Source organism: Panthera uncia, chromosome F2 (assembly GCF_023721935.1).
Source record: "Panthera uncia isolate 11264 chromosome F2, Puncia_PCG_1.0, whole genome shotgun sequence".
NCBI lineage: Eukaryota > Metazoa > Chordata > Mammalia > Carnivora > Felidae > Panthera > Panthera uncia.
Window position 1 is genome coordinate 70,714,462 of NC_064812.1, and position 23,141 is coordinate 70,737,602.

The 23,141-nt window shown below is 41.7% G+C and overlaps 1 protein-coding gene across 4 annotated transcripts in view; it reads right to left on the minus strand.

The window, feature by feature from the left end:
• The window catches only part of RAB2A (RAB2A, member RAS oncogene family), an 85,863-nt gene extending 63,108 nt beyond the window's left edge, over positions 1 to 22,755 (minus strand). Inside the window, exon 1 of one of the 4 annotated variants that reach the window (XM_049633373.1) lies at positions 22,433 to 22,746. In XM_049633373.1, the coding sequence (XP_049489330.1) occupies positions 22,433 to 22,478 (46 nt within the window). In that variant the 5' untranslated portion in view covers positions 22,479 to 22,746. Of the gene's footprint in view, positions 1 to 4,362; positions 4,838 to 22,432 lie in introns of those variants that run through there. The other 3 variants (XM_049633372.1, XM_049633374.1, XM_049633371.1) reach the window with 3 other exon arrangements.
• Between the last annotated feature and the right edge of the window lie 386 nt (positions 22,756 to 23,141).

Consider the following 23,141-nt stretch of genomic DNA (forward strand, 5'->3'; position numbering starts at 1 on the left):
TATTTAGCATACTTTAAGTGTTCTTTCCCCAAATACTCAGTGATTTTTTTCCATTTAGCTAATGGTTACTTATCTTTACAACTTAACTCAAGTGCCTTAACCCCTAGGGAGCTTCCGTAATACTTAATAACTTCCCTTCACAAAGTGAGTTAGGTATTCTTCGGATTTTAAAGTATGGAGACTTTCTGGCCGTGTGTATAAAATAATCAATGTAATTGTCTGGTTTCAGAAGAAAAAACTAGATGCTCTGTTGTAAATGCTGGAAAAGAAGAACACTAATGGCCTTCTGTGATGATCTCACTCACCTTGGGCATGGCATGGACTCTAGGAAACCACATCTGGACCTGAGCTCAAGACCAAGAGGTGAAGAAGTCAGGCCTCACGGAGGGCAAAACTCATTTTAAAAAACAGGCTTAGGAAGAGCACCAACCCTACTCCTTACTCAGCTACTCTTTGCTGAGGACCCACAACGGACACCTAACAGTGAGTAGAGAAGCCTTAACTTGATAGCTTACCCCTTACTCTGCATTCTTTATGAAACCTCTTTGCTTTTGGCCTCTCCCATTGTATCGATTTTTTTCTCCCCCTTAGTTTTCACCTAATGTCCTTTTCTGACTCAGGATCTCATCAAGGACACCATGTTAACATTTGGCGATGATGTTTCCTTAGGCTCTTCTTGGCTATGACGGTTTCTCAGACTTTCCTGTTTTTTGACCCTGACAATTTTTAGCAGGACTGGTTAGGGTGCCGTAGAATGTCCCTCAACTGGAATCTGTCTGACTTTTCCCCCCATGACTGACTCAAGTTACTGATGTTTGGGAGGAAGACCACAGAGATAAGAGTAGTTTCTCACCTCTACAAAGGTACCTACTATCATAACAAGGGTACATACCATCAACATGACTGATTATTCCTGATCACCTGCCTGAGGTAGTCTGACAGGTTTCTCCACTGTGAAGTAACTCTGTTTCCTTCTCTTTCCATTCTATACTCTTTGGAAGGACATCACTACGCTTAGACCACCCCTTGGGGAGTGGATCTTACCAAAACTGTAACTACTGATCTGTTTCTCTTTGTATGTTGTCATCTTTCACCACCACGTCTCACTGCTCCTAGCCAATCTTCTGCCCTTTCATAATGCTTTAACATTACCATTGTATTTATTACTTTTACATTCAAAAAATAAATTAAAAAAGAGCCTGTATCTGACATACTCTTCTGAAATAGAAAAGTACCTGAAAATTACCTTCATCTTTAGTTTTTGCTTCTTTTTTTAAGTTTATTTATTTTTGAGAGAGACAGTATGAGTGGGGGAGGGGCAGAGAAAGAGGGAGAGATAATCCCAAGCAGGCTCTGCACTGCTAATGCAGAGCCCGATGTGGGGCTTGAGCTCACAAAACTGTGAGACCTGAGCCAAAACCAAGAAACAGACAGACGCTTAACCAACTGAGCCAACCAGGCACCCCTTTAATTTTTCACTCCATGCAACATTCTTTCCTAAATCCTGTTAATTACAACTCTCATCAGTAACTACTTCATTTTCACTATCACTGCCTTAGATAAGGCCTTCATTACCCCCTACCTGGACCACCATAATAATCATCTAACTATACTCCAGCTTCCTAATCTGTCCTATGTATGACTGCACCAGGGATGAATGAGAAAAGAAGGAAGGAAGGGATTACATTTAACATCCAGTATGTCTCTGCCACTGTACTACAATATGAATATATACACGTGTGTGTATTTAGTATCTTTCTTTAACTAAATTTTTTTATTGTTTATTTACTTTTGAGAGAGAGACAGAGACAGAGACAGAGTGTGGGTGGGGGAGGGCAGAGAGAGAGGGAAACACAGAATCTGAAGCAGGCTCCAGGCTCTGAACTGTCAACACAGAGCCCGATGTGTGGCTCAAACTCACAGACCATGAGATCATTACCTGAGCCAAAGTGGGACACCTAACCGACTGAGCCGGCCAGGCTCCCCTTTAGTTTCTAATGTAATCATAATTCTAGTCTGGTATTCTTTTCTTTTAAAAACTTCCACCTATTCTACTGTCTACAGAATAAAGTTCAAATTCAACCATACTCTATCACGATTTAGGTCCAACATGTGTAATGAATTTATCTTTCCGAAAATCTTATTTCCAGTAACTATTTGACATGGGACTATACTACAGTTAAACTGGATGGTTTAGGGGCAGCTGGGTAGCTCAATCGGTTAAGCATCTGACTTTGGCTCAGGTCATGATCTCATGGTTCAAGAGTTCAAGCCCCTCCCACATGGGGCTCTGTGCTGTCAGCTTGGAGCCTGCTTCAGACCCTGTATCTCCCTCTCTCTCTGCCCCTCCCCTGATCGCACTATGTCTCTCTCTCAAAAATAAATACACACTAAAAAATAAAAAATAATAAACCGGATGGTTTATACTGAAGAACATATAAGGCGTGGCACTTAACAGATGTACAATAAAGGACCACTAACTTGGTTTTTTCCTATTTGTACATTCTGATTATTTACCATTTCTACTTGTCTAAATAAACCCTACCCACTTTTCAAGAACCAGCTTGAACACTATCCTTTTTTTTTCTTTTCTTTCAATGCTCAATTTTTTTTCCTGAAATGCCATCTTACTCTGAGGTTTCCAAGAAGAACCGGCATTCTGGGTTCTGGAACTTCTTTATGAAAATTCCAAGCTTTTCCCAGTACTCCGTCAGAGCCCTTGTCACATTCTATCAGCACTGCTAGACTATAGACTCCTTAAGGGCCAGGACATACCTAATTCACTTTTAAATCCTTCACAGTAGAATCTGGTCCCGTGCTTTACATTTGGAAACTTTTACTATAATAATAGCCTTTTGCATTTCAAAGTACACCGCCAGTTTAAGAGAGAACAAATGTACCGGACTAGATCTGGATCCTGTGCAGGACCCTGGGAGGAAAAGCTGTTTCAGGTCTCCAGGCCCTGTTTGCTCGTCTGTATAATGGCAACCATACCACTTACCTTACCCGTAAGGTTATTTTGAGGAATGGAAGAGAGAGCACACAGATCACGAGTCTGTGCTTCTTTTCCCTTCCCCAGCACTGAAAGGCAGGTTGACACTTTATCCCATGCTGAGGCATAGTACTCTACATAATGCTTTAGTAAGCACTTATCCCCTTACACTTTTATTATTAATTTACACATCTACTTTCCTCCCTCAGGAAGAAATTCACCGCTTTGTGTTTTGAAAACCACCTTGCACTGTGGCCCGGCCTAGAAGACAGACGCTTGCTTAGTGCATGTGGCATTCATGTACTGCCTGCTCACTGAAAAGGTCACACGGTGAGACTAGCCTTTTCTATGTAATGACAAACTCTAGTAGTCTACATTAAAACAACAACAACAACGATTTCTCAGAAAATAATTTGCTAATAATAAATAAAAGCTTTTTACTCGACACTGGATTTTTCAGGGAAGAGATGCTAGAGAATGAAAACCTTACTGTGCTGAATTAGAATCCCCTCTCTGATTATCATCTGCCAACCTCAGTGTAATTTTCCTTTGAAAAGTTCAGCTTTTTAGTGTGTACACAAGTTATCAATCAAGCGCCTCCTAGCTCCAAACCTTCACTGCCTGCTGGAGAGGCCAGAACATCTCTCCCTTGCCAGCTGGCGTGACAGCAAGTGTCGTCGGCAGAAGGCAGCACTCCGTAGCTCTCCTAGGCCAACCTTCCCTAGTGTTCCTTCAGGCTGCTTTCCCTGAAGGTCCCAGCACAGCTCCTCCCCATGGAATGCTTCCCAACAGCACACGGACTGATGGCACCTTTCTAATCCATCATGGCCCGTGGGTGAAATTCTCTGCCACCCAGTGGGCCTCGGCCATGCCCCTCCAAAGAGGTCTGGACTCCAGATTGGCTCCTTCCTTCCACGCTTGGAGGATGTGCCTCTGTCTGCTGCGACTGTATTCATCGGAAATCTCTTTACCTCGTAGCCAACTCCCTGTTACTCTAATCCCACGGTATAGTTAATGATTCTTTACATCAGACTTTCCCTACTCAAATTCCTATGCGGTCTCAGTCTCCTAGTTGGAGTATGACTGATCCAACCAGTATGGTTAACAGAACCTTCATTAAGACAAACCAAATTTAATCCGGTGAAGTTGAGGGTTTCTGAATATAAACCAAGTTTAGATTTTCTTAGGAAAGGCCTAGTTTGTCTTTTTTAGGGAGAATGCAAAAAAAAAAAAAAATACAAAACCAGATGCAATTTAAATTTTAAAAAACTGTAAAACAAATTGGAGCATCTGCTAATTTCCATGGGGAACAAATAAAACATTAAATCTAATAGCAAGTAAGACAGCATAATGTGGTAAAAATGGCATACCTTTCTTTTCTTCCAACTCCTGGGACCTTCCCCCACTCATTTTAATGGTGGAAAATGGCTAGAGTGTTTGAGAAGAATCAGAATGAAGAAAACTGAAGTATAACTACCTCTCAGAATCTTAAGAGTGTCACAATTTGCCAGAATCCTAGAGGTCCTCTGTGCTCTGTTTTGTAAACAGCAGGCTATAGCCAGTTAGGTCATGAAATCAATTTAGTGGATCACAACGAGCATAAAAAAAAGAACTAGAAAAGAGCAAATATTAGACCGTATGTACTGTACAAGGGTAAGTACTGTTTGGAAACATCTGTTTTAAAGGGATGTATGCATTGGGGTATCTGGGTGGCTCAGTCAGTTAAGCATCCGACTCTTGACATCAGCTTGGGTCATGATTGTGAGATTGAGCCCGTGTTGGCTCCCACTGGGTGTAGAGCCTGCTTTAGGATTCTCTCTCTCCCTCTCCCTCTGCCCCTCCCATGCGCGCGCGCACACACACACACACACACACACACACACACACGTGTGCTCTTATTCTTTTTTTTTTTTTTTTTAAGAGAGACAGATGCACTTACACGTACATCTGAACCCTGGGTTGCAATCAAATATGTACCTATTACTGTGACTTACAAAAACAAACACCTATGCAAATAAATAAATACAATTTAGGTCTCACGAGTCATCTACCAGGTGATGATTCTATTACAGAAACCTCTTTGTAAAAAGATTTTTCCATTAAATGAAATTAGGATGACCCCCATCCCTGCTTTGCCAGGGGAAGGCTCAGTTGTTTTCCTGACAAATTCTGAATCCATTTGGATGATAAATTATACGGTTTCTCTAAAGCAGGGATTCTCAACGTATGGTCCTCAGACCAGAAGCTTCAGCTATTACTCGGAAACTTGTTGGAATGCAAACGATCAGCCCCACCCCAGCCTTCCAGAATCAGAACCTGTGAGGCAGAGCCCCGCAATCTATGTCTTACCAAACTGTCCCAGTGATGTTGATGTGCACTGAAGTCTGAGAACCGTTGCCCTAGATATAACCAACTAAAATACTGCTTTCAGTGTCTAATTGTCTTCAGTTTAGTTTTCCAGCGATAACTAATCTGCAGCCCCTACGTGGTCGGTTTAACTGAAAATGCTGGAGATGTTTCCCCACGGTACAGGTAAAGTTCAAAACATGGTTAGCCTGCTTTACACTTAGCAGCTTTGGTAATTACCCAGCTTAGAACAACTGGGCTCCCGCTACCTGTCAAATACCCAATGGACCCACTTCAATGCAGACACCCTTCCTTCCGATTTTATTCCATCTATGGGCTTCTGTACTCAAGATATGCTCATATGCTTCTGCCTTGTTTAAAATATCTGCATGGTTTTTGACAGTCTGAAAGTGAAAACAGGCTCCCTCCTCACACACAATCTTATTTGATCATAACAGTAAGCCTATGAAGTCAGTCAGGGAAGAAATGATAACCTCATTTTGAAGATGAAGAAACTGAGGTTTAAGTGATATGCCTCAAGTAAGAGGCAGAATTGAAACTCCAAATCGGGTTTTCTGATTCGAAATCGTATTTTTCCACTATGCCATCCAACCTCCTCATTTTGTTCTTCTCAGATACCTCACAACCGATACCCTTCCTAACTAAAAATAATGTTATCTCACTTTCCGGGTATTATTAGTAGTAATACTAAGTGGAAGAAGACAATATTCTATAACTAAGTGACTCTGACAGGGCAGAAATTTAGTGAAGAAGGTTTTAAAAAAATGAATACTATCTCCTTGACACTGACTTGACCCCAACAATGTTTCCGTCAATATATCAGGTATATTACACTTTAATCTGACTATTTTCCTAATCCTTTCATGAGCAAAGATTCCAAATAAGAACTGCAGCATCTCAAGAACACATTTCAATGAAGCAGCTTGCAGAGAACATTTTTCCATGATGTTACGGAAGAAGATGTTTAGGGATATAAATATACACTATAATTATTACTCAATAAATTTACTGTCTGTGGTCTCTAAATAGTACACTCTGATACAAATGAGATCAAAGTTCAAGGCTCTAAGCAAAAAAACAAACAAAACAAAACCTATTTCATGCAGTTTCTACATTATATTGGCAAGAGCCCACGAAGTACATGGTAACAGTAACTAAATCAAACTGCTACATTCCTAAACATAGACTAGGCACCAGTCAACACAGACAATGCTGAGATTAGCCTGCTGAATTTAAGTATACAAAATATTTATCAAGCTCAAAATTAGATATTCTAAGTCCGTATTTTTAGTGAAAAGTGATTTGGCAGTATCTATCAAAATACAAATATAAATCCTAGTCAGCCACAAATTTTACTTCTTACAAAAACCCACAATTGTGTTATGCTGTGTATTAACAATATTCAGCAACAGGTGTAAGTGAACATTTACTTCTGGCAACCCAGCATCAGAGTACCTTTCTTTGAACTCCCCAGTAGCCAGGGCACAGACATGTGACCCAGACTCAGCCGGTCAGATGCTCTTGTCCAGAATCTGGACTCGAAGGCGGGCTCCAATAGCAGACACTATAAAGAGAGAATCTGTGGTGCCTACAGTGGAGAGGAGATATACGCTGACACATATCCAGCATCTTCTTTAGCAACCTATACTGAAAGCAGGAATTTGGCTATGTTTTGCCTTCCTTGGTTTTGCCATTTTCAAGCTTCATTCTATTGCTCTCCTATCAATTCTATGAACATTCAATCTTTCTAATAAAATCTTCTGCTTAAATCAACCATGGTAGGTTTCTGCTGTTTGCAGGAAAAACAGAATGAGGAACTGAATAAATCATGGTTCAGCTATGCAAGTGTTTAGAAAGAATGAGACAGATTTACATGTGATGATATGTTAAGACACCTAAGACGTATCAACAAGAAAAGAAAAAATAAAGGTGTAGAACAGTACTAATTATACAATCCTATTGGTAAAATAGGGACACATATACACACGCAAGCTTACAGATGTACAGAAAATTTCTGCAAGGATACACAAAACCATTGTTTACCATTGTTTACCATACTTACATAAGGCAGTATTTAATTTTCATTTTTCATCATGAACATTTATCACTTCCATCATTAAAATACATGCATAAGTGTTTCAAAGGACCTACTTTAGCATCAAACACTATATAAGCAATACTTTTACCAGCCTCATTTAAGATCTCCATACTGACGCGGCTTTTAAATAACTAGCAAAACTTCTTGCGTAACCAAAAATAGTTACATTAAATGTTGGTCTGTGGAGAAAATTACAGGAGAGCCTGTGAGTAAAATAATGTGCTGTGAAAAAGATTTAGATTTCCTTTTTTAACTCCTAAAAGCCACAAAAGAATACTAATCAGTAGTACTTTTTAATCAGACTTACTTATAGCTAAGCCTGAAAATTCACATACTCCTGCTCAAATCCAACATGGTCTTTCCCCCTTTTTTTTTCTTTAATTTTAGAGAGAGAGACAGAGAGAGAGAGAGAGAGAGAGAGAGCGAGCACATGTGCTCAGGGGGCAGAGGGAGAGAGAATCTTAAGCAGGCTCCTTGCTCAGCGTGGAGTCTGACATGGGGCTCAATTCCATGACCCTGGGATCGTGACCGGAGTCAAAAATCCAAGAACCAGATGCTCAACTAACTGAGCCACCCAGGTGCCCCAGTTTTTTCACTTCTTTCTTTTTTAGTATTTATTTATTTTTGGAAGAGTGCAAGTGGGGGAGGGGCAGAGAGGGGAACAGAGGATCCAAAGCAGGCTGACAAGCTGTGCTTTGTCTGTGCTGACAAGCTGACAGCAGCAGTGAGCCCTATGTGGGGCTTGATCTCAAGAACCGTGAGTAGGAAGCTCAACTGACTGAGCCACCCGGCTGTCCCAGTGTTTTCACTTCTAAGGTAAATTCTCCAAGAAAGGAAATTTGAAGCCAGAAAGAATGGAGGAAAAAAGGCCAAGAAAGAAAAGAAGATTAGAAGTTGGAAAGGGATCACTAATTACTGTCAGAAATCTGAGTTAAGGGTAAAAATTTATCCCATATACTTGCTGCTGTCAGCACAGAGCCGGCTTCAGATCATCTGTCCCGCTCTCTCTCTGCCTGTCCCCCCACTCACATTCTCTCAAAAATAAACATTAAAAAAAAGTCTTATCCCATTTAGAGATGGGGAAGGAGGGTTCTTTGAAGCTATCCAGAGGATAAACTAGCTCTTTATTAAAGTCTGCCACACAATGCTCTTCACAGTATGGCCCCAGATTCCTTTAGTTTTAAGCCCCCACAAAATCCCGACAAAACCCCTATCCTGCCACACTCTGTATAACCTTCCTGGCAAAGTAAAAGCCTGAGGAGCTCAGCTCAATTCTCTGTTTTCCACATAAACAAATATGAAGTAGGGGCAAAAGCACAGATTCTACAGGATTGTTAGGTGGGGGGGGATTACTGAAATAAATGAGATCATGTCTGCTGGTATCATACCTGATATATCATTTGTAAAACAAAGTCACAGGAACCTAGGATTACTGTGAGTACATGGAAAGCCATTACACAGCACTCGGCATACAGCTGGTGCTCAATAAACGTTTGCTGGAAGTCTGAGTCTGTTACGAGCCATTCATTCCAGTTAGAATGAATCCTCTCCATGTTCCGTCAGTACTCTGTACCTATTGCTATGCCACTGTCTTGTAATTATTATGGCAAATTGGTTCCCCTGTAGGGTGGAATAGTTTTGTTCATTCTTCTAATTCCAGCACAAGAACTGCCTAAACAGTATCTTAAATTTCTTTAACAACAAAAACAAATCTAATTCTCTACTCTGCATAAATTCCATCTTCCAAGCCTTAATACGTGTTAATCAAACCTCTGTTTGAACAACTCCAGTAACAAACCAACTCAGGACTTAACAAACTCTTTCCATTTCTTTTTTGTTTTGTTTTATTTTATTTTAAAAAAATGTTTTAGTAATCCCTACACCTAATGTGGGGCATGAATTCATGACCCCGAGATCAAGAGTCACATGTCCTTCCAGCTGAGCCAGCCAAGCATCCCACTCTTTTCCATTTCATAGGGAGTCCAAATCTATCTCTTTTACTAATGGTCCTCGGGGCACATGGGTGGCTCAGTCAAACATTCGACTGTTGATTTTGGCTCAGGTCATGATCTCACAGTTCATGAGTTCCAGCCCCACACTGGGCTCTGCTCTGACAGTGCAGAGCCTGCTTGGGATTCTCTGTCTCTCCCTTGCTGCCTGCCTCTCCCCTACTCACGTGCACACTCTTTCTCTCAAAATAAGTAAATACTTAAACAAAAAAAACTAACTGTCCTGGTTCTGCCCATGAAAAGCCAAAAAGGATAGGTTTAAGTCGCTCTTATTTGACAGTCACCCAAGTATTTAAAAGTCATTATTATATTCTCCTTTAAGTCTTCTCTTTTTTTTTTGGTTAAAATGTTTCTGTTATTTCGGTGGGCAGGGGGATAAAAGAAATGTTTCTGTTATTTCAGTTGTTCCTACAACGTCATGGTTGATACAGCCATCATACTACCCTGATTAGCCTCCCGAGCATACACTTCAGTGTGTAGACATCCCCCTGAAACAAGTTTCCATAACTGAATTGTAGTTGAGTTCTGACAGAATTATTACCTGCCTTGTCTGTATATTATACCTAGCATCACATTTATTCCTTTGTTGGCTTTATTACTCACCTGAGTCATACTGAACCAAGTCATATAAAACATGAAGTGTTTAGACATGTGCTATTTACCAGCTGACTTCCATCTTGTATTTGCATGGTTGTTTTTAAAATAAATATAAGGCTTTACCTTCATTAATTTCCATTTTGCTAAATTTAGCCAATCATTCGGCCTGTCAAGGTCATTTTGGATTCTGTCTGGTATAATCCACACATTAGCTCTTTCAACCAAATTGGATCTTATCCAAGTTGTTACTAATGTGAAATGTAAAAACAAAAGCCAGGACTGAATGCGGCAGCGTGCTCCCTGAAAGGGCAGCCCTTTATGGATACAGTTATTCAACCAGTTAAAAACCCACCTAGCTGTGGAACCGGTAGAATTTCTTCACCTTATACCAAAGGTTATATTGAACAAGCATAACAAATACCTTTACTTAAAGAACAGGTGAATCAATTCACCATGTATACAGTTATTATTGCTTTAATTTATAATAACTCATTTCCCTACTTATTAATTTTTATATCAAGTTACGTAAAGCTTTGCGCATGCGTGATTTTGGAAATGTGTACTTTTCCTCTGACCTTTGAAATGGTTAAAACTGAACTAACGATACTTTGCCCAAGAAGAAGATAAAAAGATATTCTTTGATCGACAGATTCACTTATAGCGAAGACTTCTGAAGATCTAAAAAAAACTGCCTGAAGGGGTTCAAAATCAAGATAACCCATTCAAGAGGTATCTCAGGTACCAAGAGTGAGTGTAAAAGAAATTGGGGTGGAAGATAACCATAGACCTTAATATCTCTTTCCTGAACCGAGGTGAAAAAGAGCACCTCCTACCTGATATTGTTTCAATCTCAAGTGGCCTGTGAGGCTACCGGACACAGGAAAGGACTTTCCTTTATGGAATCCAAAGAAAATTTCAGGATCAAAGAACTGCCATTTTGCAGATTAACATGTGATCCTGTTTCCCTCAACTCAAGTAATTACAGTTTGAAATAACCACAACGAATAGCTTTTTCTATAGCCAAGACCTCCTCCACTAATTTAATTTTACGACGCTCAACAGATTCGAAAAATTACCTCTAGGGGTGCCTGGCTGGCTCATTTGGAGGAGTGCACGACCCTTGATCTCGGGGTTGGGGTGTAGAGATTACTTAAATAAATAAAACTTAAAAAAAAAAAAAAGGAAGAAGAAAAATTATTTGTAAGGATTACTATTAATAAAGTACTTTGCAGCTTACAAGATACCTGCAGACATTTCTTACTTCAAACACAAAAATCCTGTGGGATAGATATTAGCCAGGCATCCCTACTGTCTTTTTCTAGATGAGAAAACTGAAGTGGAAGAGGTCTGAACTTCACCAAGGTAACAAGTAAGCAGAGGAGCCTCCGCACTACTCAAGATATTGTAATTACAAATACTAGGCTCTTGGAAAGTTTCCAAGAGTGCTGCCTAAGCTAAAATAACCAGAGAGGACTTAGAATAACAGTACAATTAACTCTTGAACATGGGTTTGAATTGTGCGAGTCCACTCATACGTGGATGTTTTTCAATAAATACAGTATAGCACTGTAAATGTATTCTCTTTATAGTTTTCTTAATAACATTTTTACTTTAGCTTCCTTTATCATAAGAATACAGTGTATAATACATGTAACATACAAAAACGTGTTAACTGGCTGTTTACATTATTGGTGAGGCTTCTGGTCAACAGTACGCTATTTGTAGTTAAGTTTCTGGGGAATCAAAAGTTACCTGTGGATTTGACAGTGGGGGTTGGGGGGTGCCCCTAATCTTTATGTCACTCAAGGGTCAACTGTACTGGCCTCCTAGATGCATAGTAATTATTGCTAAAGGTCGACAAATGCTGAAGGAGGAGCTATTCATCAACATTAATAACACTGGGGGGCCTGGGGGCAGCAGAACAAGCGTGAATCCGCCACTTACACTGACATATAAACTAAATAAATGAAAGGAAACAAACTACTGCCACGTGAATTTCAAAGACAGCTATAAAGTTTGAAAAAAACAAAAACCAAAACCTACAGCACTGGTGAACAAGTCTATAGGGTGCGCTCGGCAGGTACTATTCTCATTTTACAAACAGGAAACTCAGGAATTTTAATTAATTGTTCATTTGCACCAATAGGAGTTAGTGGTAGGTATGCTCTTTCCATTAGACTCTTTCTACGTTGTCGTATAAGGAATAGGTGACACTATACATGCTTGGAAAATGTGACCACAGTATTGCTTCCTATGTGGGACACCCTGGGACATGGCAGGACACAGTGCCGGCCTTATCCAAAAGCCCGTGGCAAATGGGCATGCCTGTGATCTACGCCTTGATCCCTGCCCATGCGACTGAACAACGGTGAGGCCTCATAGTATAAATTAATTCAAATTCCATCAATGATTAAATTCTCCTAGTAAAAGCTTCTCAGAATTTTTTAAAATAATATAGCAATGGGCTTTATAAGAAACACAGGCCTTAAAAAAAAAGACAACTTAGTAGGGCTGAAAGAACAAAAATGAGAGTTAACTATCCTGGAGAATGATTTAGATTTGCAGGTAAATCAGAAGATGTGCACGCCTTGCACCCACAATTCCACCATAAGGTAAATCTCCAGAACGTCAGCATATGCGTTCAAGGAGGCAGGCACAAAAATAATCCACACAGTGTACTGTCTTTTATAACACCACAAATAAGCCGGCCTAAAATTTCCTTAAGGGAAAAGAATGAGAAAACTGTGGTATAGTCAAACAACAGAATATATTTAAAATTAAATCAATAGAATATAATTAAAATTAAACTAATCTAACAATTAATACTAACAAAACAGAGCAAAATACGTTAATACAGACAAGTCTCAAAATAATGCTGAACAAAAACATTTGAGAGCAAGTACACTAAAATTCCATTAACATAAAGTTGAAAAAATACATAAACTATTGTGCACTGTTTACAAATGCATATACACATATGTAATAATCATTTGGAAACCTTCTTAGAAATCATACACACTAAATTCAAGAGAGTGGTTATATCTAGGTACAAAGGGAGGTGCAGGATATACAAGGGGCTTCAACTGTATCTGTAATATTTATTTCCTAAACAAAATAAAATAACAACAAAATAACCCTGATTCCAAAGAAAAAAGGAAAAATGATGAAAAAGTACATACTAGGCAAATATGAATGAAAAAATATTCAAAATATCAAACACTTGCGTACCGAAAATTACACTACCAAATAAACAGTATGTAAACAAAACAAAACAAAACAAACACCCCACAGCACGTAAAAAAGTAGAGGGTAACTTAATGACCAAGAATAACTAACTCTTCAGCGAGATGTAAAGACCTGAGCCATATACACCTTACAAATTAGCGGTGAAATTTGCTGGGGGGGGGGGGGGGGGGTTGGGTTTGATTTAAAAAAAAAAAAAAAAAAAAAAAAAAAAAAAATCCATTCTCATACTAGATGTTAACATCTACCTCAAGACTCAAGAAACTATTAAGAATATACAAACAGCACGTCTGATCTAATGAACACGTATGGAACCCTGAACCCACAATATACACAATACACTTTTCAAGCACACACGGAATATGCGTACACACTGACCAAGTACCTGGCTACAAAATTGGCCTCAAAAACTGAAAAATCAACGCACATAGTCTACACGCTGTTACCTATATGAAATAAAGTCAGAAATTGATAATAAAAAGATTGTCGGGGTGCCTGGGTGGCTCAGTCGGCTAAGCGTCTGACTCTTGATTTCAGCTCAGGTCACGGTCCTACAAATCATAAGATCGGATCCAGTTGGGCTCTGCACTGACAGCATGGGCGGAGCCTGCTTGGGATTCTCTCTCTCTCTCCTGCTCGCACTCTGTCTCTCAAAATAAAATAAATTTGAGTAAAAAGGGGGAGGGCGGCTGGGTGGCTCAATCGGTTAAGTGTCTGACTCTTGATTTTGGCCCAGGTCATGATCTCACAGTCCTGGGATCAAGCACTGTGCTGAGCTCCACACTGGGCCTGGAGCCTGCTTGGGATTCTCTCTCTGCCCCTCCCCTGCTCATGTTCACTCACTCTCCCTCTCAAAATAAATAAACTTAAAAAAAAAAAAATCTATTTTTAAAAAGCCAAAAACCAAAAAGCACACATCCCTAATTATCTCAAGGATTGAAAGAGAAGCCATGAGAGGAAAACATTTCTGAGTGACCTGTTCTCTAAGACTTGTTTACAGTTTTTCTTAGATTCCTATGGGCACTCCTTAAATTATTATCAAAACTTCTTTTCTGGAGCTAGTTGGAGAAGGTCTCTGTTCCTTATAATCAAACAGGTCCTCCCAGAACAAAACTCTATAGAGTCTTTCTAAGTCATTACTGGACTTGAATGGTCATGTAGACTAGACTAAGCAAAGCTGCTAAAAACACAGGTATCTGGAATAAAATAGATCTGGATAAACAATTTTGGATCTTGTTAAAACAATGCCGACAAAGTAAGGAACTTTCCGTAAGAAAATGTCTGTACACATGCAAACAAATATACTAAGTGCAAGAAAACACCAACACAAGTTAGGAAAGAAACAATTCAAGTCAACTCCTCGAAGTTATCAGCTGGCCACGAACTAGCAAGCTAAGCAGGGATCTGGGGGAGAAAAAGACCAACATATTAGGGCACATGGAAGACAAAACAATTATTTTTGCTATGCCAGCATTACTCAAACGCTACACAGCACTGCCAAGTTTGTGATACTTTTTCAATGCACATGGGGAAATTATGGTAACATTCAGAGAGCAGAATAAAAAGATGAGATAGTAACTATTTCTTATTCAAGTCAGTATTATATATATTATTTATTCATTCCATTTTCTAGATGAGGACACCAAGGTAGATTAAGGATGTAGCCCAAGCTCATACAGCTGGTAAGGAGCACAGAGGGGATTTTATTCTTGTTTTATATAGGATTTTATGGTTGTTTTACCTTTTCTCCCTGTTTTGTATGAGCGGAGGTGGCATCTGGTTTAGTAAAGGGGACCGAGGGACTATGTCCTCCCACAGCAACTCAATAAACCCAGAAGTTGGTAAGCCAACAAAAGAAGTCTGATAGAGGTCATTTGTGGGATCAAGAAATACATATGATATGAAAGAGCACAGAGTCTGGAGTCAGAAAGACCTGGGTTCAAATTCCAAATTCCAGCTTAGTCAGTTACTAGCTGTGTGATATGACAATTAGTTTCCCTTTCCTCACCTGTAAAATGGAGCGTTCATCATGGATATTACTGCTCAGATTCAATGAGTTATGTTAGAAAAAGTCTCATATGTGTAAATATACTGATTGTATATTTACATTCTTCCCATCACACTGTGGTCTTTTAAAGAGGAATCAGAGGAACAATGCCTTTCAAGACCCACTATCAGAAATAAATCAACATGTGTATATCTACTTTTATAAAAAGTAATGCATACTATCATTAACATAAATGAGAAGGGTTCTCTCTGCACTGCTTAGTACGTGCCCACTTCAAAAGGTGTATACAAAGTCAAGTATTAATGTTGCTTTTGACTTCAATTTAATTTTCTCCTTAGCCCTCTATGGTAGGCAGAATAAGGCCACTCCCCACACATAAAGAAATGTACACCCTAATCCCTAGAAACTGAGAGTGAATATGTTACTCTAGTGGCAAAGGGCACTTTGCAGATGTGATTAAAATTACAGACTTTGAGATGAGATTATCCTGGATTATCCAGACGGATCCAATCTAACCACACAAGATTTTACAGGCAGAGAAACTTCACGGGCTTCGGTCAGAGCAGAGAGATGGGATGACCCAGGAAGAGTCAGAAAGATGCAACCCTGGAAGGAGGAGGCCTGCTGTTGCTGGGCTTGAAGATGGAGGGGGTGGGGGGAGGGGCCCAGGAATGTGGGTAGGTGGTGGGCTCTAGAAGCTGGGAGCGGCTGTCAGACAGCCAGCAAGAGTATGGAGATCTCAGGCCCACAGCTGCAAGAAAGGATACTCCACCAACAACCTGAAGGAGCAAGACCCTCAAGAAGGGAACCCAGCCCTGCTGAAACCTTGATGTCAACCTGGCGAGAAACATGTCAAGACTTCCGACCTATGCTGACACGCACGTGAACTTCTGCAGAACTTTAGAAGTGGAAGATAAATTTGTGTTCTCTGAGCTGCTTTAATGTGTGGTGGTTTGTTATGGTAGCAACACAAAACTAATGTCCCTTCTCTCTCCCATTTGAATAAAACCACCCCAAATTTTAATATAAATGCCCTTAAATCCTTTTTGAAACCAAAATAAATGGTCCAAGGCATGTAGCCAACCCAGTAGAGGCTACCTAGCACACATTCATGACGTTCTGTGCCAGGCACTGTCTTGTGCCTGCAGCATGCATCCATCAATATTCATTTTCTTCCTTACTTCCTCAGATTTGACTGGAAACACAGTAAGTGTCAGCTATACCTGAAAACAGGAACGCTTGGGAGAGCAAACTGGGAGGAACTTAAAGAGCTACACAGCAATTACGAAGACTAAAAACTTCTAAGAGGTGGAGGCATGGGAAGAAATACATAAATAACTTGCCCCAAACGATGCAGCTCAGTTTTTTTCATTTACAAAATGGTAACCTCCTGTATCTCCTGACAGAATAGAAAATGAAAAGCTTTTGATATCGTATACAAACTATAAAAAGTGTGAAGAATTGCTCATGAGAATCCACTACATAGTGCAGTGAAGAATTCCATATAAATTCAGCCTGGATATACCTTAGGGATTAACTTAAAATTCCAGAAAGCAAAAAATCTGATAATAAAAAAAGAGAATAAATTCTAGAAAAACAGACACAAAAGGCTCATGACAGACTTGCAGAGAAATGTCACAGTACGACCACTAAAAAACAGCCCTTTTAAAAAATATAGATGTACAGATGTCTGGGAATGCAAGCTGGTGCAGCCACTCTGGAAAACAGTATGGACGTTCCTCAAAAAACTAAAAATAGAACTACCCTACAACCCAGCAATTGCACTACTAGGCATTTATCCAAGGGATACAAGCGTGCTGTTTCGAAGGGACACATGCACCCCCATGTTTATAGCAGCACTATCAACAATAGCCAAAGTAAGGAAACAGCCCAGATGTCCATCGATGGATGAATGGATAAAGAAGATGTGGTGTATACACACACACACACCCACACACACACACACACACACACACACACACACACAATGGAGTATTACTTGGCAATCAAAAATGAAATCTTGCCATTTGCAACTACGTGGATGGAACTGGAGGGTATTATGCTAAGTGAAATTAGAGAAAGACAAATATGACTTCACTCATATGAGGACTTTAAGAGACAAAACAGATTAACATAAGGGAAGGGAAACAAAAATAATATAAAAACAGGGAGGGGGACAAAACAGAAGAGACTCATAAATATGGAGACCAAACAGAGGTTTAAGGGAGGGGTTGTGGGAGGGAGGATGGGATAAATGGGTATGGGGCACTAAGGAATCTAATTCCTGAAATCATTGTTGCACTATATGCTAACTAATTTGGATGTAAATTAAAAAAAATAAAAAATAAAATGAAAATAAATAAATAAAAAAACATGTAGATATCCAGGGGCACCTGGGTGGCTCAGTCGGTTGCATGTCCATCCAACTCTTGATTTCAGGTCAGGTCGTGGGATCCAGGGTCGTGGAATCGAGCCACACGTTGGGCTCTACGCTGATCTCTCTCCCTCTGCCCCCCCCCACTCGTGCTCTCTAACAAATAAATGTATGTATGTATGTATGTCTGGGACTCACTGCAGATCTTCTAAAACGGCATGTCCAAGGATAAGACCCAAGTTGTTTGAGTTGAGAAATACTGCAGGAATTAAAACGGGAGTGACCACATGTGGATGATAGCAGAGGGAATCCAGCATCTTTTTGTCAGGTGTCTTTTATTTCCAAGTGAAGAGTAGCTGGCATGTATTGTAAAACGTGCAAATAAACAAAGCTGATGAAATCAAATGGGAAAGTTTCATGGAGAAAGTTACAAAGGGGGACAAGAGAGGTCAGTCTGTGGCTGCATCTTTTGTAGCAAAGGACACAGCCTCATGGACCAGGATGAGCAGAGAATAACGAAACGGAGCAAGCACAGCTGGGCCAGAGTGAGAAAAACAGCTGAGCTGGCAAAGTAAGGATCTGCTCAAAAAACCAGCAAAATTACTGGCTACTGCAAGAGGCGGCGAACCGGCAAGATAAAACGAGGGAGAGGGAGCCGTGGAGCAGATAAAGGAGAAAATTAATTTCATGTTGGAGCCAGGGGCAGGAACAGAATCAGAACGAAGGGGACAAGAGCACTGAGGAAGAAGAGAGGGGCATTATTTGAGATGAGGCGGTGACAGGTTCACCAGGAGAGGACACCAGGACTATGGCCTTTATGGTTCAATAAAAAGTCTCAGGAGCAATATAAAAGTTAGGGGAAGCAAGCAGCAAACAAACCAATTAGGAGAGAAAAGGAAAGGGCTCGTCAAAAATCTTGAAAGACCACAAATAACATGTATAAAACAACAATTTAAGTAGACCAGAATACACTGTCTAATTTCTCGATGATGTTGAAAGGTATGTTTCAGACATGTTTCAGCTTTCTCATTTAATAAAACTAACACAGCTAAAAACAGGCAAAACTAAACAATACAGAGATCCACAAGCTACACAACTACGAAGACAGGCAAGGAAGCTAATGAAAGCCTGGGAATAGAAACAGTGGGTGATGACGATCTGTATTTCTTTAGCATGGGTGTATAATTTATTACTGTTCCTTAAAGCTATTAAACTGTGAGGGTGCCGGGTGTCGGTTAAGCATCCAACTCTTGACTTCGGCTCAGGTCATGACCTCACGGTTGTGGGATTGAGCCCTGCGTCGGGCTCCACGCTGGGTGTGGATCCTGCTTAAGATTCTCTCTCTCTTTACCTCTGTCCCTCTCCGGCTCATGCACACTCTCTCTCTCTCATAATACCTACTGTGGTGATTACTGTGCGATACACACATAAGCAAAATCATTATGTTCTACACCTAAAACTAATACAATGTTGTAGGTCAATTATATCTCAATTTAAAAAATACATTCAGATGACATTGATAATGTGCAACCAGGCTGCTTTTATTTACTTTCTTATATAGCACCTGTCCTTAAAAAGATTTTAAGGAACAACAAAAAAAGCACATGGGAGTGGGGAGCAGGGGGAACAAACGATGAAGGAAGAGTGCAGGGGAAGAGTATGACGCAACAGGGAGCAATGGGGTTTGTTAACAATCTTAGAAGAACGGATGAGTAAGAAGGGGTCAGGTGGAAAAGCTGTGACCTTTCTTTTCATCTTTTTGGGGGTACGGGGAGGTATTTGAGATAGAACACAACTGGGTTTGTGCTTTGTGTGCCTAGTTGAGTGGCATGGAAGAGGTGGGTTAGTGATGAGGTTAAAAAGGTAGGCAGCTGCCAGCATTTTAGGAGCAACAATCAAAGCTTTATTATAATTTTTTTCTTTTTCCACACTTGGTAATTATCTGATTATGCTATCAGGCCAGGCTTGTTAAAACCCAATTTCCACCTTATACCTAGATTTAAATGACACATTTTCCTAAATGACTTTTCAGGAACAAGACACTGCCAATGAAAAATTTTAAAGCTCTATTTTAACTGCGTTTGGCCACAGAGTAAGAAAACAATTTCAACAGTATCATCATCACGTAAAAAGTTTTAAGAAAATCTCTTCTATGAAAAGGGACTTCTGAAAGACAAAATGTGCATGGTACTTTCACATTTGTCCTCATTTTATCTCATTACCGAGAGAAGGAAAGGCTAAAAATGACCATTTATCACAAACTAGGGAAAGTGAAAAACAGGAAAAGTAGCGATTTCCTTCATTCTAAGATATGTATTTTTCAGACTACAACTTATATAAAAATCAGGATAGATATCACACTACTGATTTAACATCATCTTTTTTGTGGGAAGGGCCACATTAAATGTATTTTATAACTATGCATATATTTTGAATTAAGGAAACATAGTAAAGGATTTCGGCCAAAGTCAATTAAAAAGGGGGCAAAATCGGGCAAAAAAAAAAAAACACCCTGCAGTCAAGTTACTAATGTGTATTAACATGAACCTAGCGGCCTGTCTGGCTATTCTTTCCCTAATTTAACGAAATGTACAGGGCCTTCCTTCCACTAGGCTCTTCCTGAAATGCAAAGCTATACTTAAACATCTTCTCTGCCCTCTAGAAGTACATAATCAAATACAGATGACTACAGAAGCATCTATGAAACAGTCTGGCATTAATATCAGAAAAATATGAAGTGTGACACATCCAGATAAGGAGCAGAAGTCATTGCCAGCCAGGATACCAGAAAAAACCTGAGACATCAAAAGAGCTTAATATATGTGAAAGCATTATGGGATACCTGGGTTAGACTTTGAAGGACTGATAGAATTTCCACAGAGAAGGCACTCCAAGCAGAGGGAGCAGTAGGAACCAGGAAAGAGCACAGAAATCATCCACTGGGCCTCACTGGCAGAAGGTAAGAATAGTGGGAAAGAAGGCTAGCAAAGTAAAGGGAGGCTAAAATGTGGAGTTCCTGGAAGGTCAACTAAAGAATGTGAGCAGACAACAGTCTCCCCTAACAGCCAGGTTTCAGGAATATTAACCTGACAGTAAACTGCGGAGACTGGAATGGGGAGAAAGTACTGCTGAATAGTCCAGAATCAAGTATTCGGGGCCTGAAGTCGGTGAGGACGATAGCCAAAGTCAAGAAAGCAATGTCTTCCCTTTAAACCGCCTGGGGTTGTTTTTGAATGAGGGCAATTCCAAGAGCACAGAGCACCAGCTTGCTAATCTGCGCAGCTCCACGACTCCCAGCACAACACCCCACGCACAGTAGATGCTCAATAAACAAGCTGAAGGAAGGCAACCTGCAAAGGCTAATTTGCTAATATGCTAAATGTCCATAATCACTCTTCTTTCTACTTTTCGCATTCATATAGTTACTTCATCTCCAACTTGGGTTTACAGCCTAAATAAAAATATTCCAATAGGTGTTGGACCCAATTACTTCTCCTTCAAAATACGCGACAGCTTTTTAAAAGTATGTAAACTCGCTACTGAGCATTTGCAAAACACTGCTCTACCCAGGACTTTACACAGAAAACCATCCAGACTCCATAAAGACACATATCAAAAGATCTTGCTAAAAAGGAGTATTTATAGCAGCAAGTTTTTCTTTTAGGCCACAATCAACATGCTTCTTGTCTAAGTGAATTTGCTACATCACTAGTGCAACCACAAACTGCTGCTTACATTTCCAAAGTTGTGCAAAGGGCCCAAAGTTGTGCAAGAGTCCTCACTGAAATCAGACTCTGGTATATAAATAGTTATAACACCTGAACAAGCCTTGGTTTTATTATTAGATTCAAAGTAATGCCAAAATCACAAGTATTAAAAAATATTTTACGAGTTTGTCTGTGAAATACACTCGGAGGTTATTTCAAGTGAAAATAGCTGAATTTCTTTCTGCTTCAAATGTACATCAGGTCATTTGAAAATTGGCAGTCGTGACCCTGCCCCTGATATACCCAAGAAATCAGTGTCCCTGACACACACAGGCACACGCACGCAAGCACACACCCAGAGCACTGAACGGCCTTGCATCACTATCAGATAACCCCAGTTTACACGTGGCAAAAGTCGACAGAACTTTCACGCTTTAATGACCTCGAAAGGGATTCCCCAGCCGCCCAGGTAATGGAACGTGACTTACTCTGACTTGGGATTTGAGAGTGTTAAAAAAAAAAAACAAATTTTAAAAAAATGTTCTGTTCTCTCTTTCTCAGCTGGCTGTCCCACAGCACGAGCAGTTTGCCCAGCCCCTGACAGATGTATGTAGGCTGAAGAAGGTGGGACCGATCAGGAAACCCAAGACCCTCCTCCCATCACCTCCTCTGCCTCCCTTTTTCTCTCCCGAGGGCGGCGAAGAGGCCCAAGGTGAGGGGCGGCCAAAGAGTGCAATCATCTAAGTCAGGCCCTGGCGGTCCTCGGCTGGACCGTTCCCAGATCTTGAGTCGCAAACGGCTGCCGAGGCCCCCGGCTGCAGGGCAGCCCGGGGCGGGGGCCGCGGCCCGGGCCTGGCCAGGCCGCGGCCGCTCGCAGTGCCCACGTCACCAGCTCCAGCACTGCGGAAATGGAGCGGCGCGGCCGGGAGGGAGGCGCCGGGCGGCGTTGGCGCCCGCGCCGCTGCCAGACGCCGTTTACCCCTGAGCCCGGGCCCGGAGGCCGCCGACACCCGCCCGGCCGCGCCCCAGGCCCTCACCTGTGTCGCCGATGATGATGTACTTGAAGAGATAGGCGTACGCCATGGCCGCGGCCGCTCGGTGCCAGGGCACACGGCTCCTCCTCCTGCTACTGCTCCTCCTCCTCGCCCCTCACCCCGGCGCCGCTCGGCCTCGAAACGCCAGGCCCCGCCCGCCGCAGCCGTCACCGTCAGCCGCCGGGAGTGAGGGGCCGAGAGGAAGCCGGACAAACTGACACTCGCAGAGCCGATTGAGACAGCACCCGACCGAGCTCCCTCGAACAATAACAGCCGCCGCGGCGCCTCCGCCCCGCCTCCGCGTCGACCCGGAAGTGCTGCGGCCGCCGGCGCCGCCGGAGGAAAGAGGAGGAGCCCCGCACGCCGGGCGCGCCCCGCCGGCCGGAGCCCCGCCCAGCCAGAGCCCCGCCCCGCCCCGCCGGAGCCCCGCCCAGCGCCGAGCCGGCCGCGCCCGTCCTCCCGGTCCGCCCCGAGCCGGGGGAGGCCGGGCGCCGGTCGTTCAGGCACGTTTGAGCGGGCGACCCCGGCGGCCGGGAGACCCAGGGGGAGGGGAGGGAAGTGGAAGGTTCGGTTCCGTCGCCGCGACGCGCATGGGCGCCGCGTCCTTCCGCCCTGCGGTGGGGGCGCGGGGCACGTTGTGGGAAGGCGGAGGTCGCGTTCCGTGCCGGGCCCGGCTTTGGGCCTGTGGAAAGGTGTTTTGAGAACGCGGGAG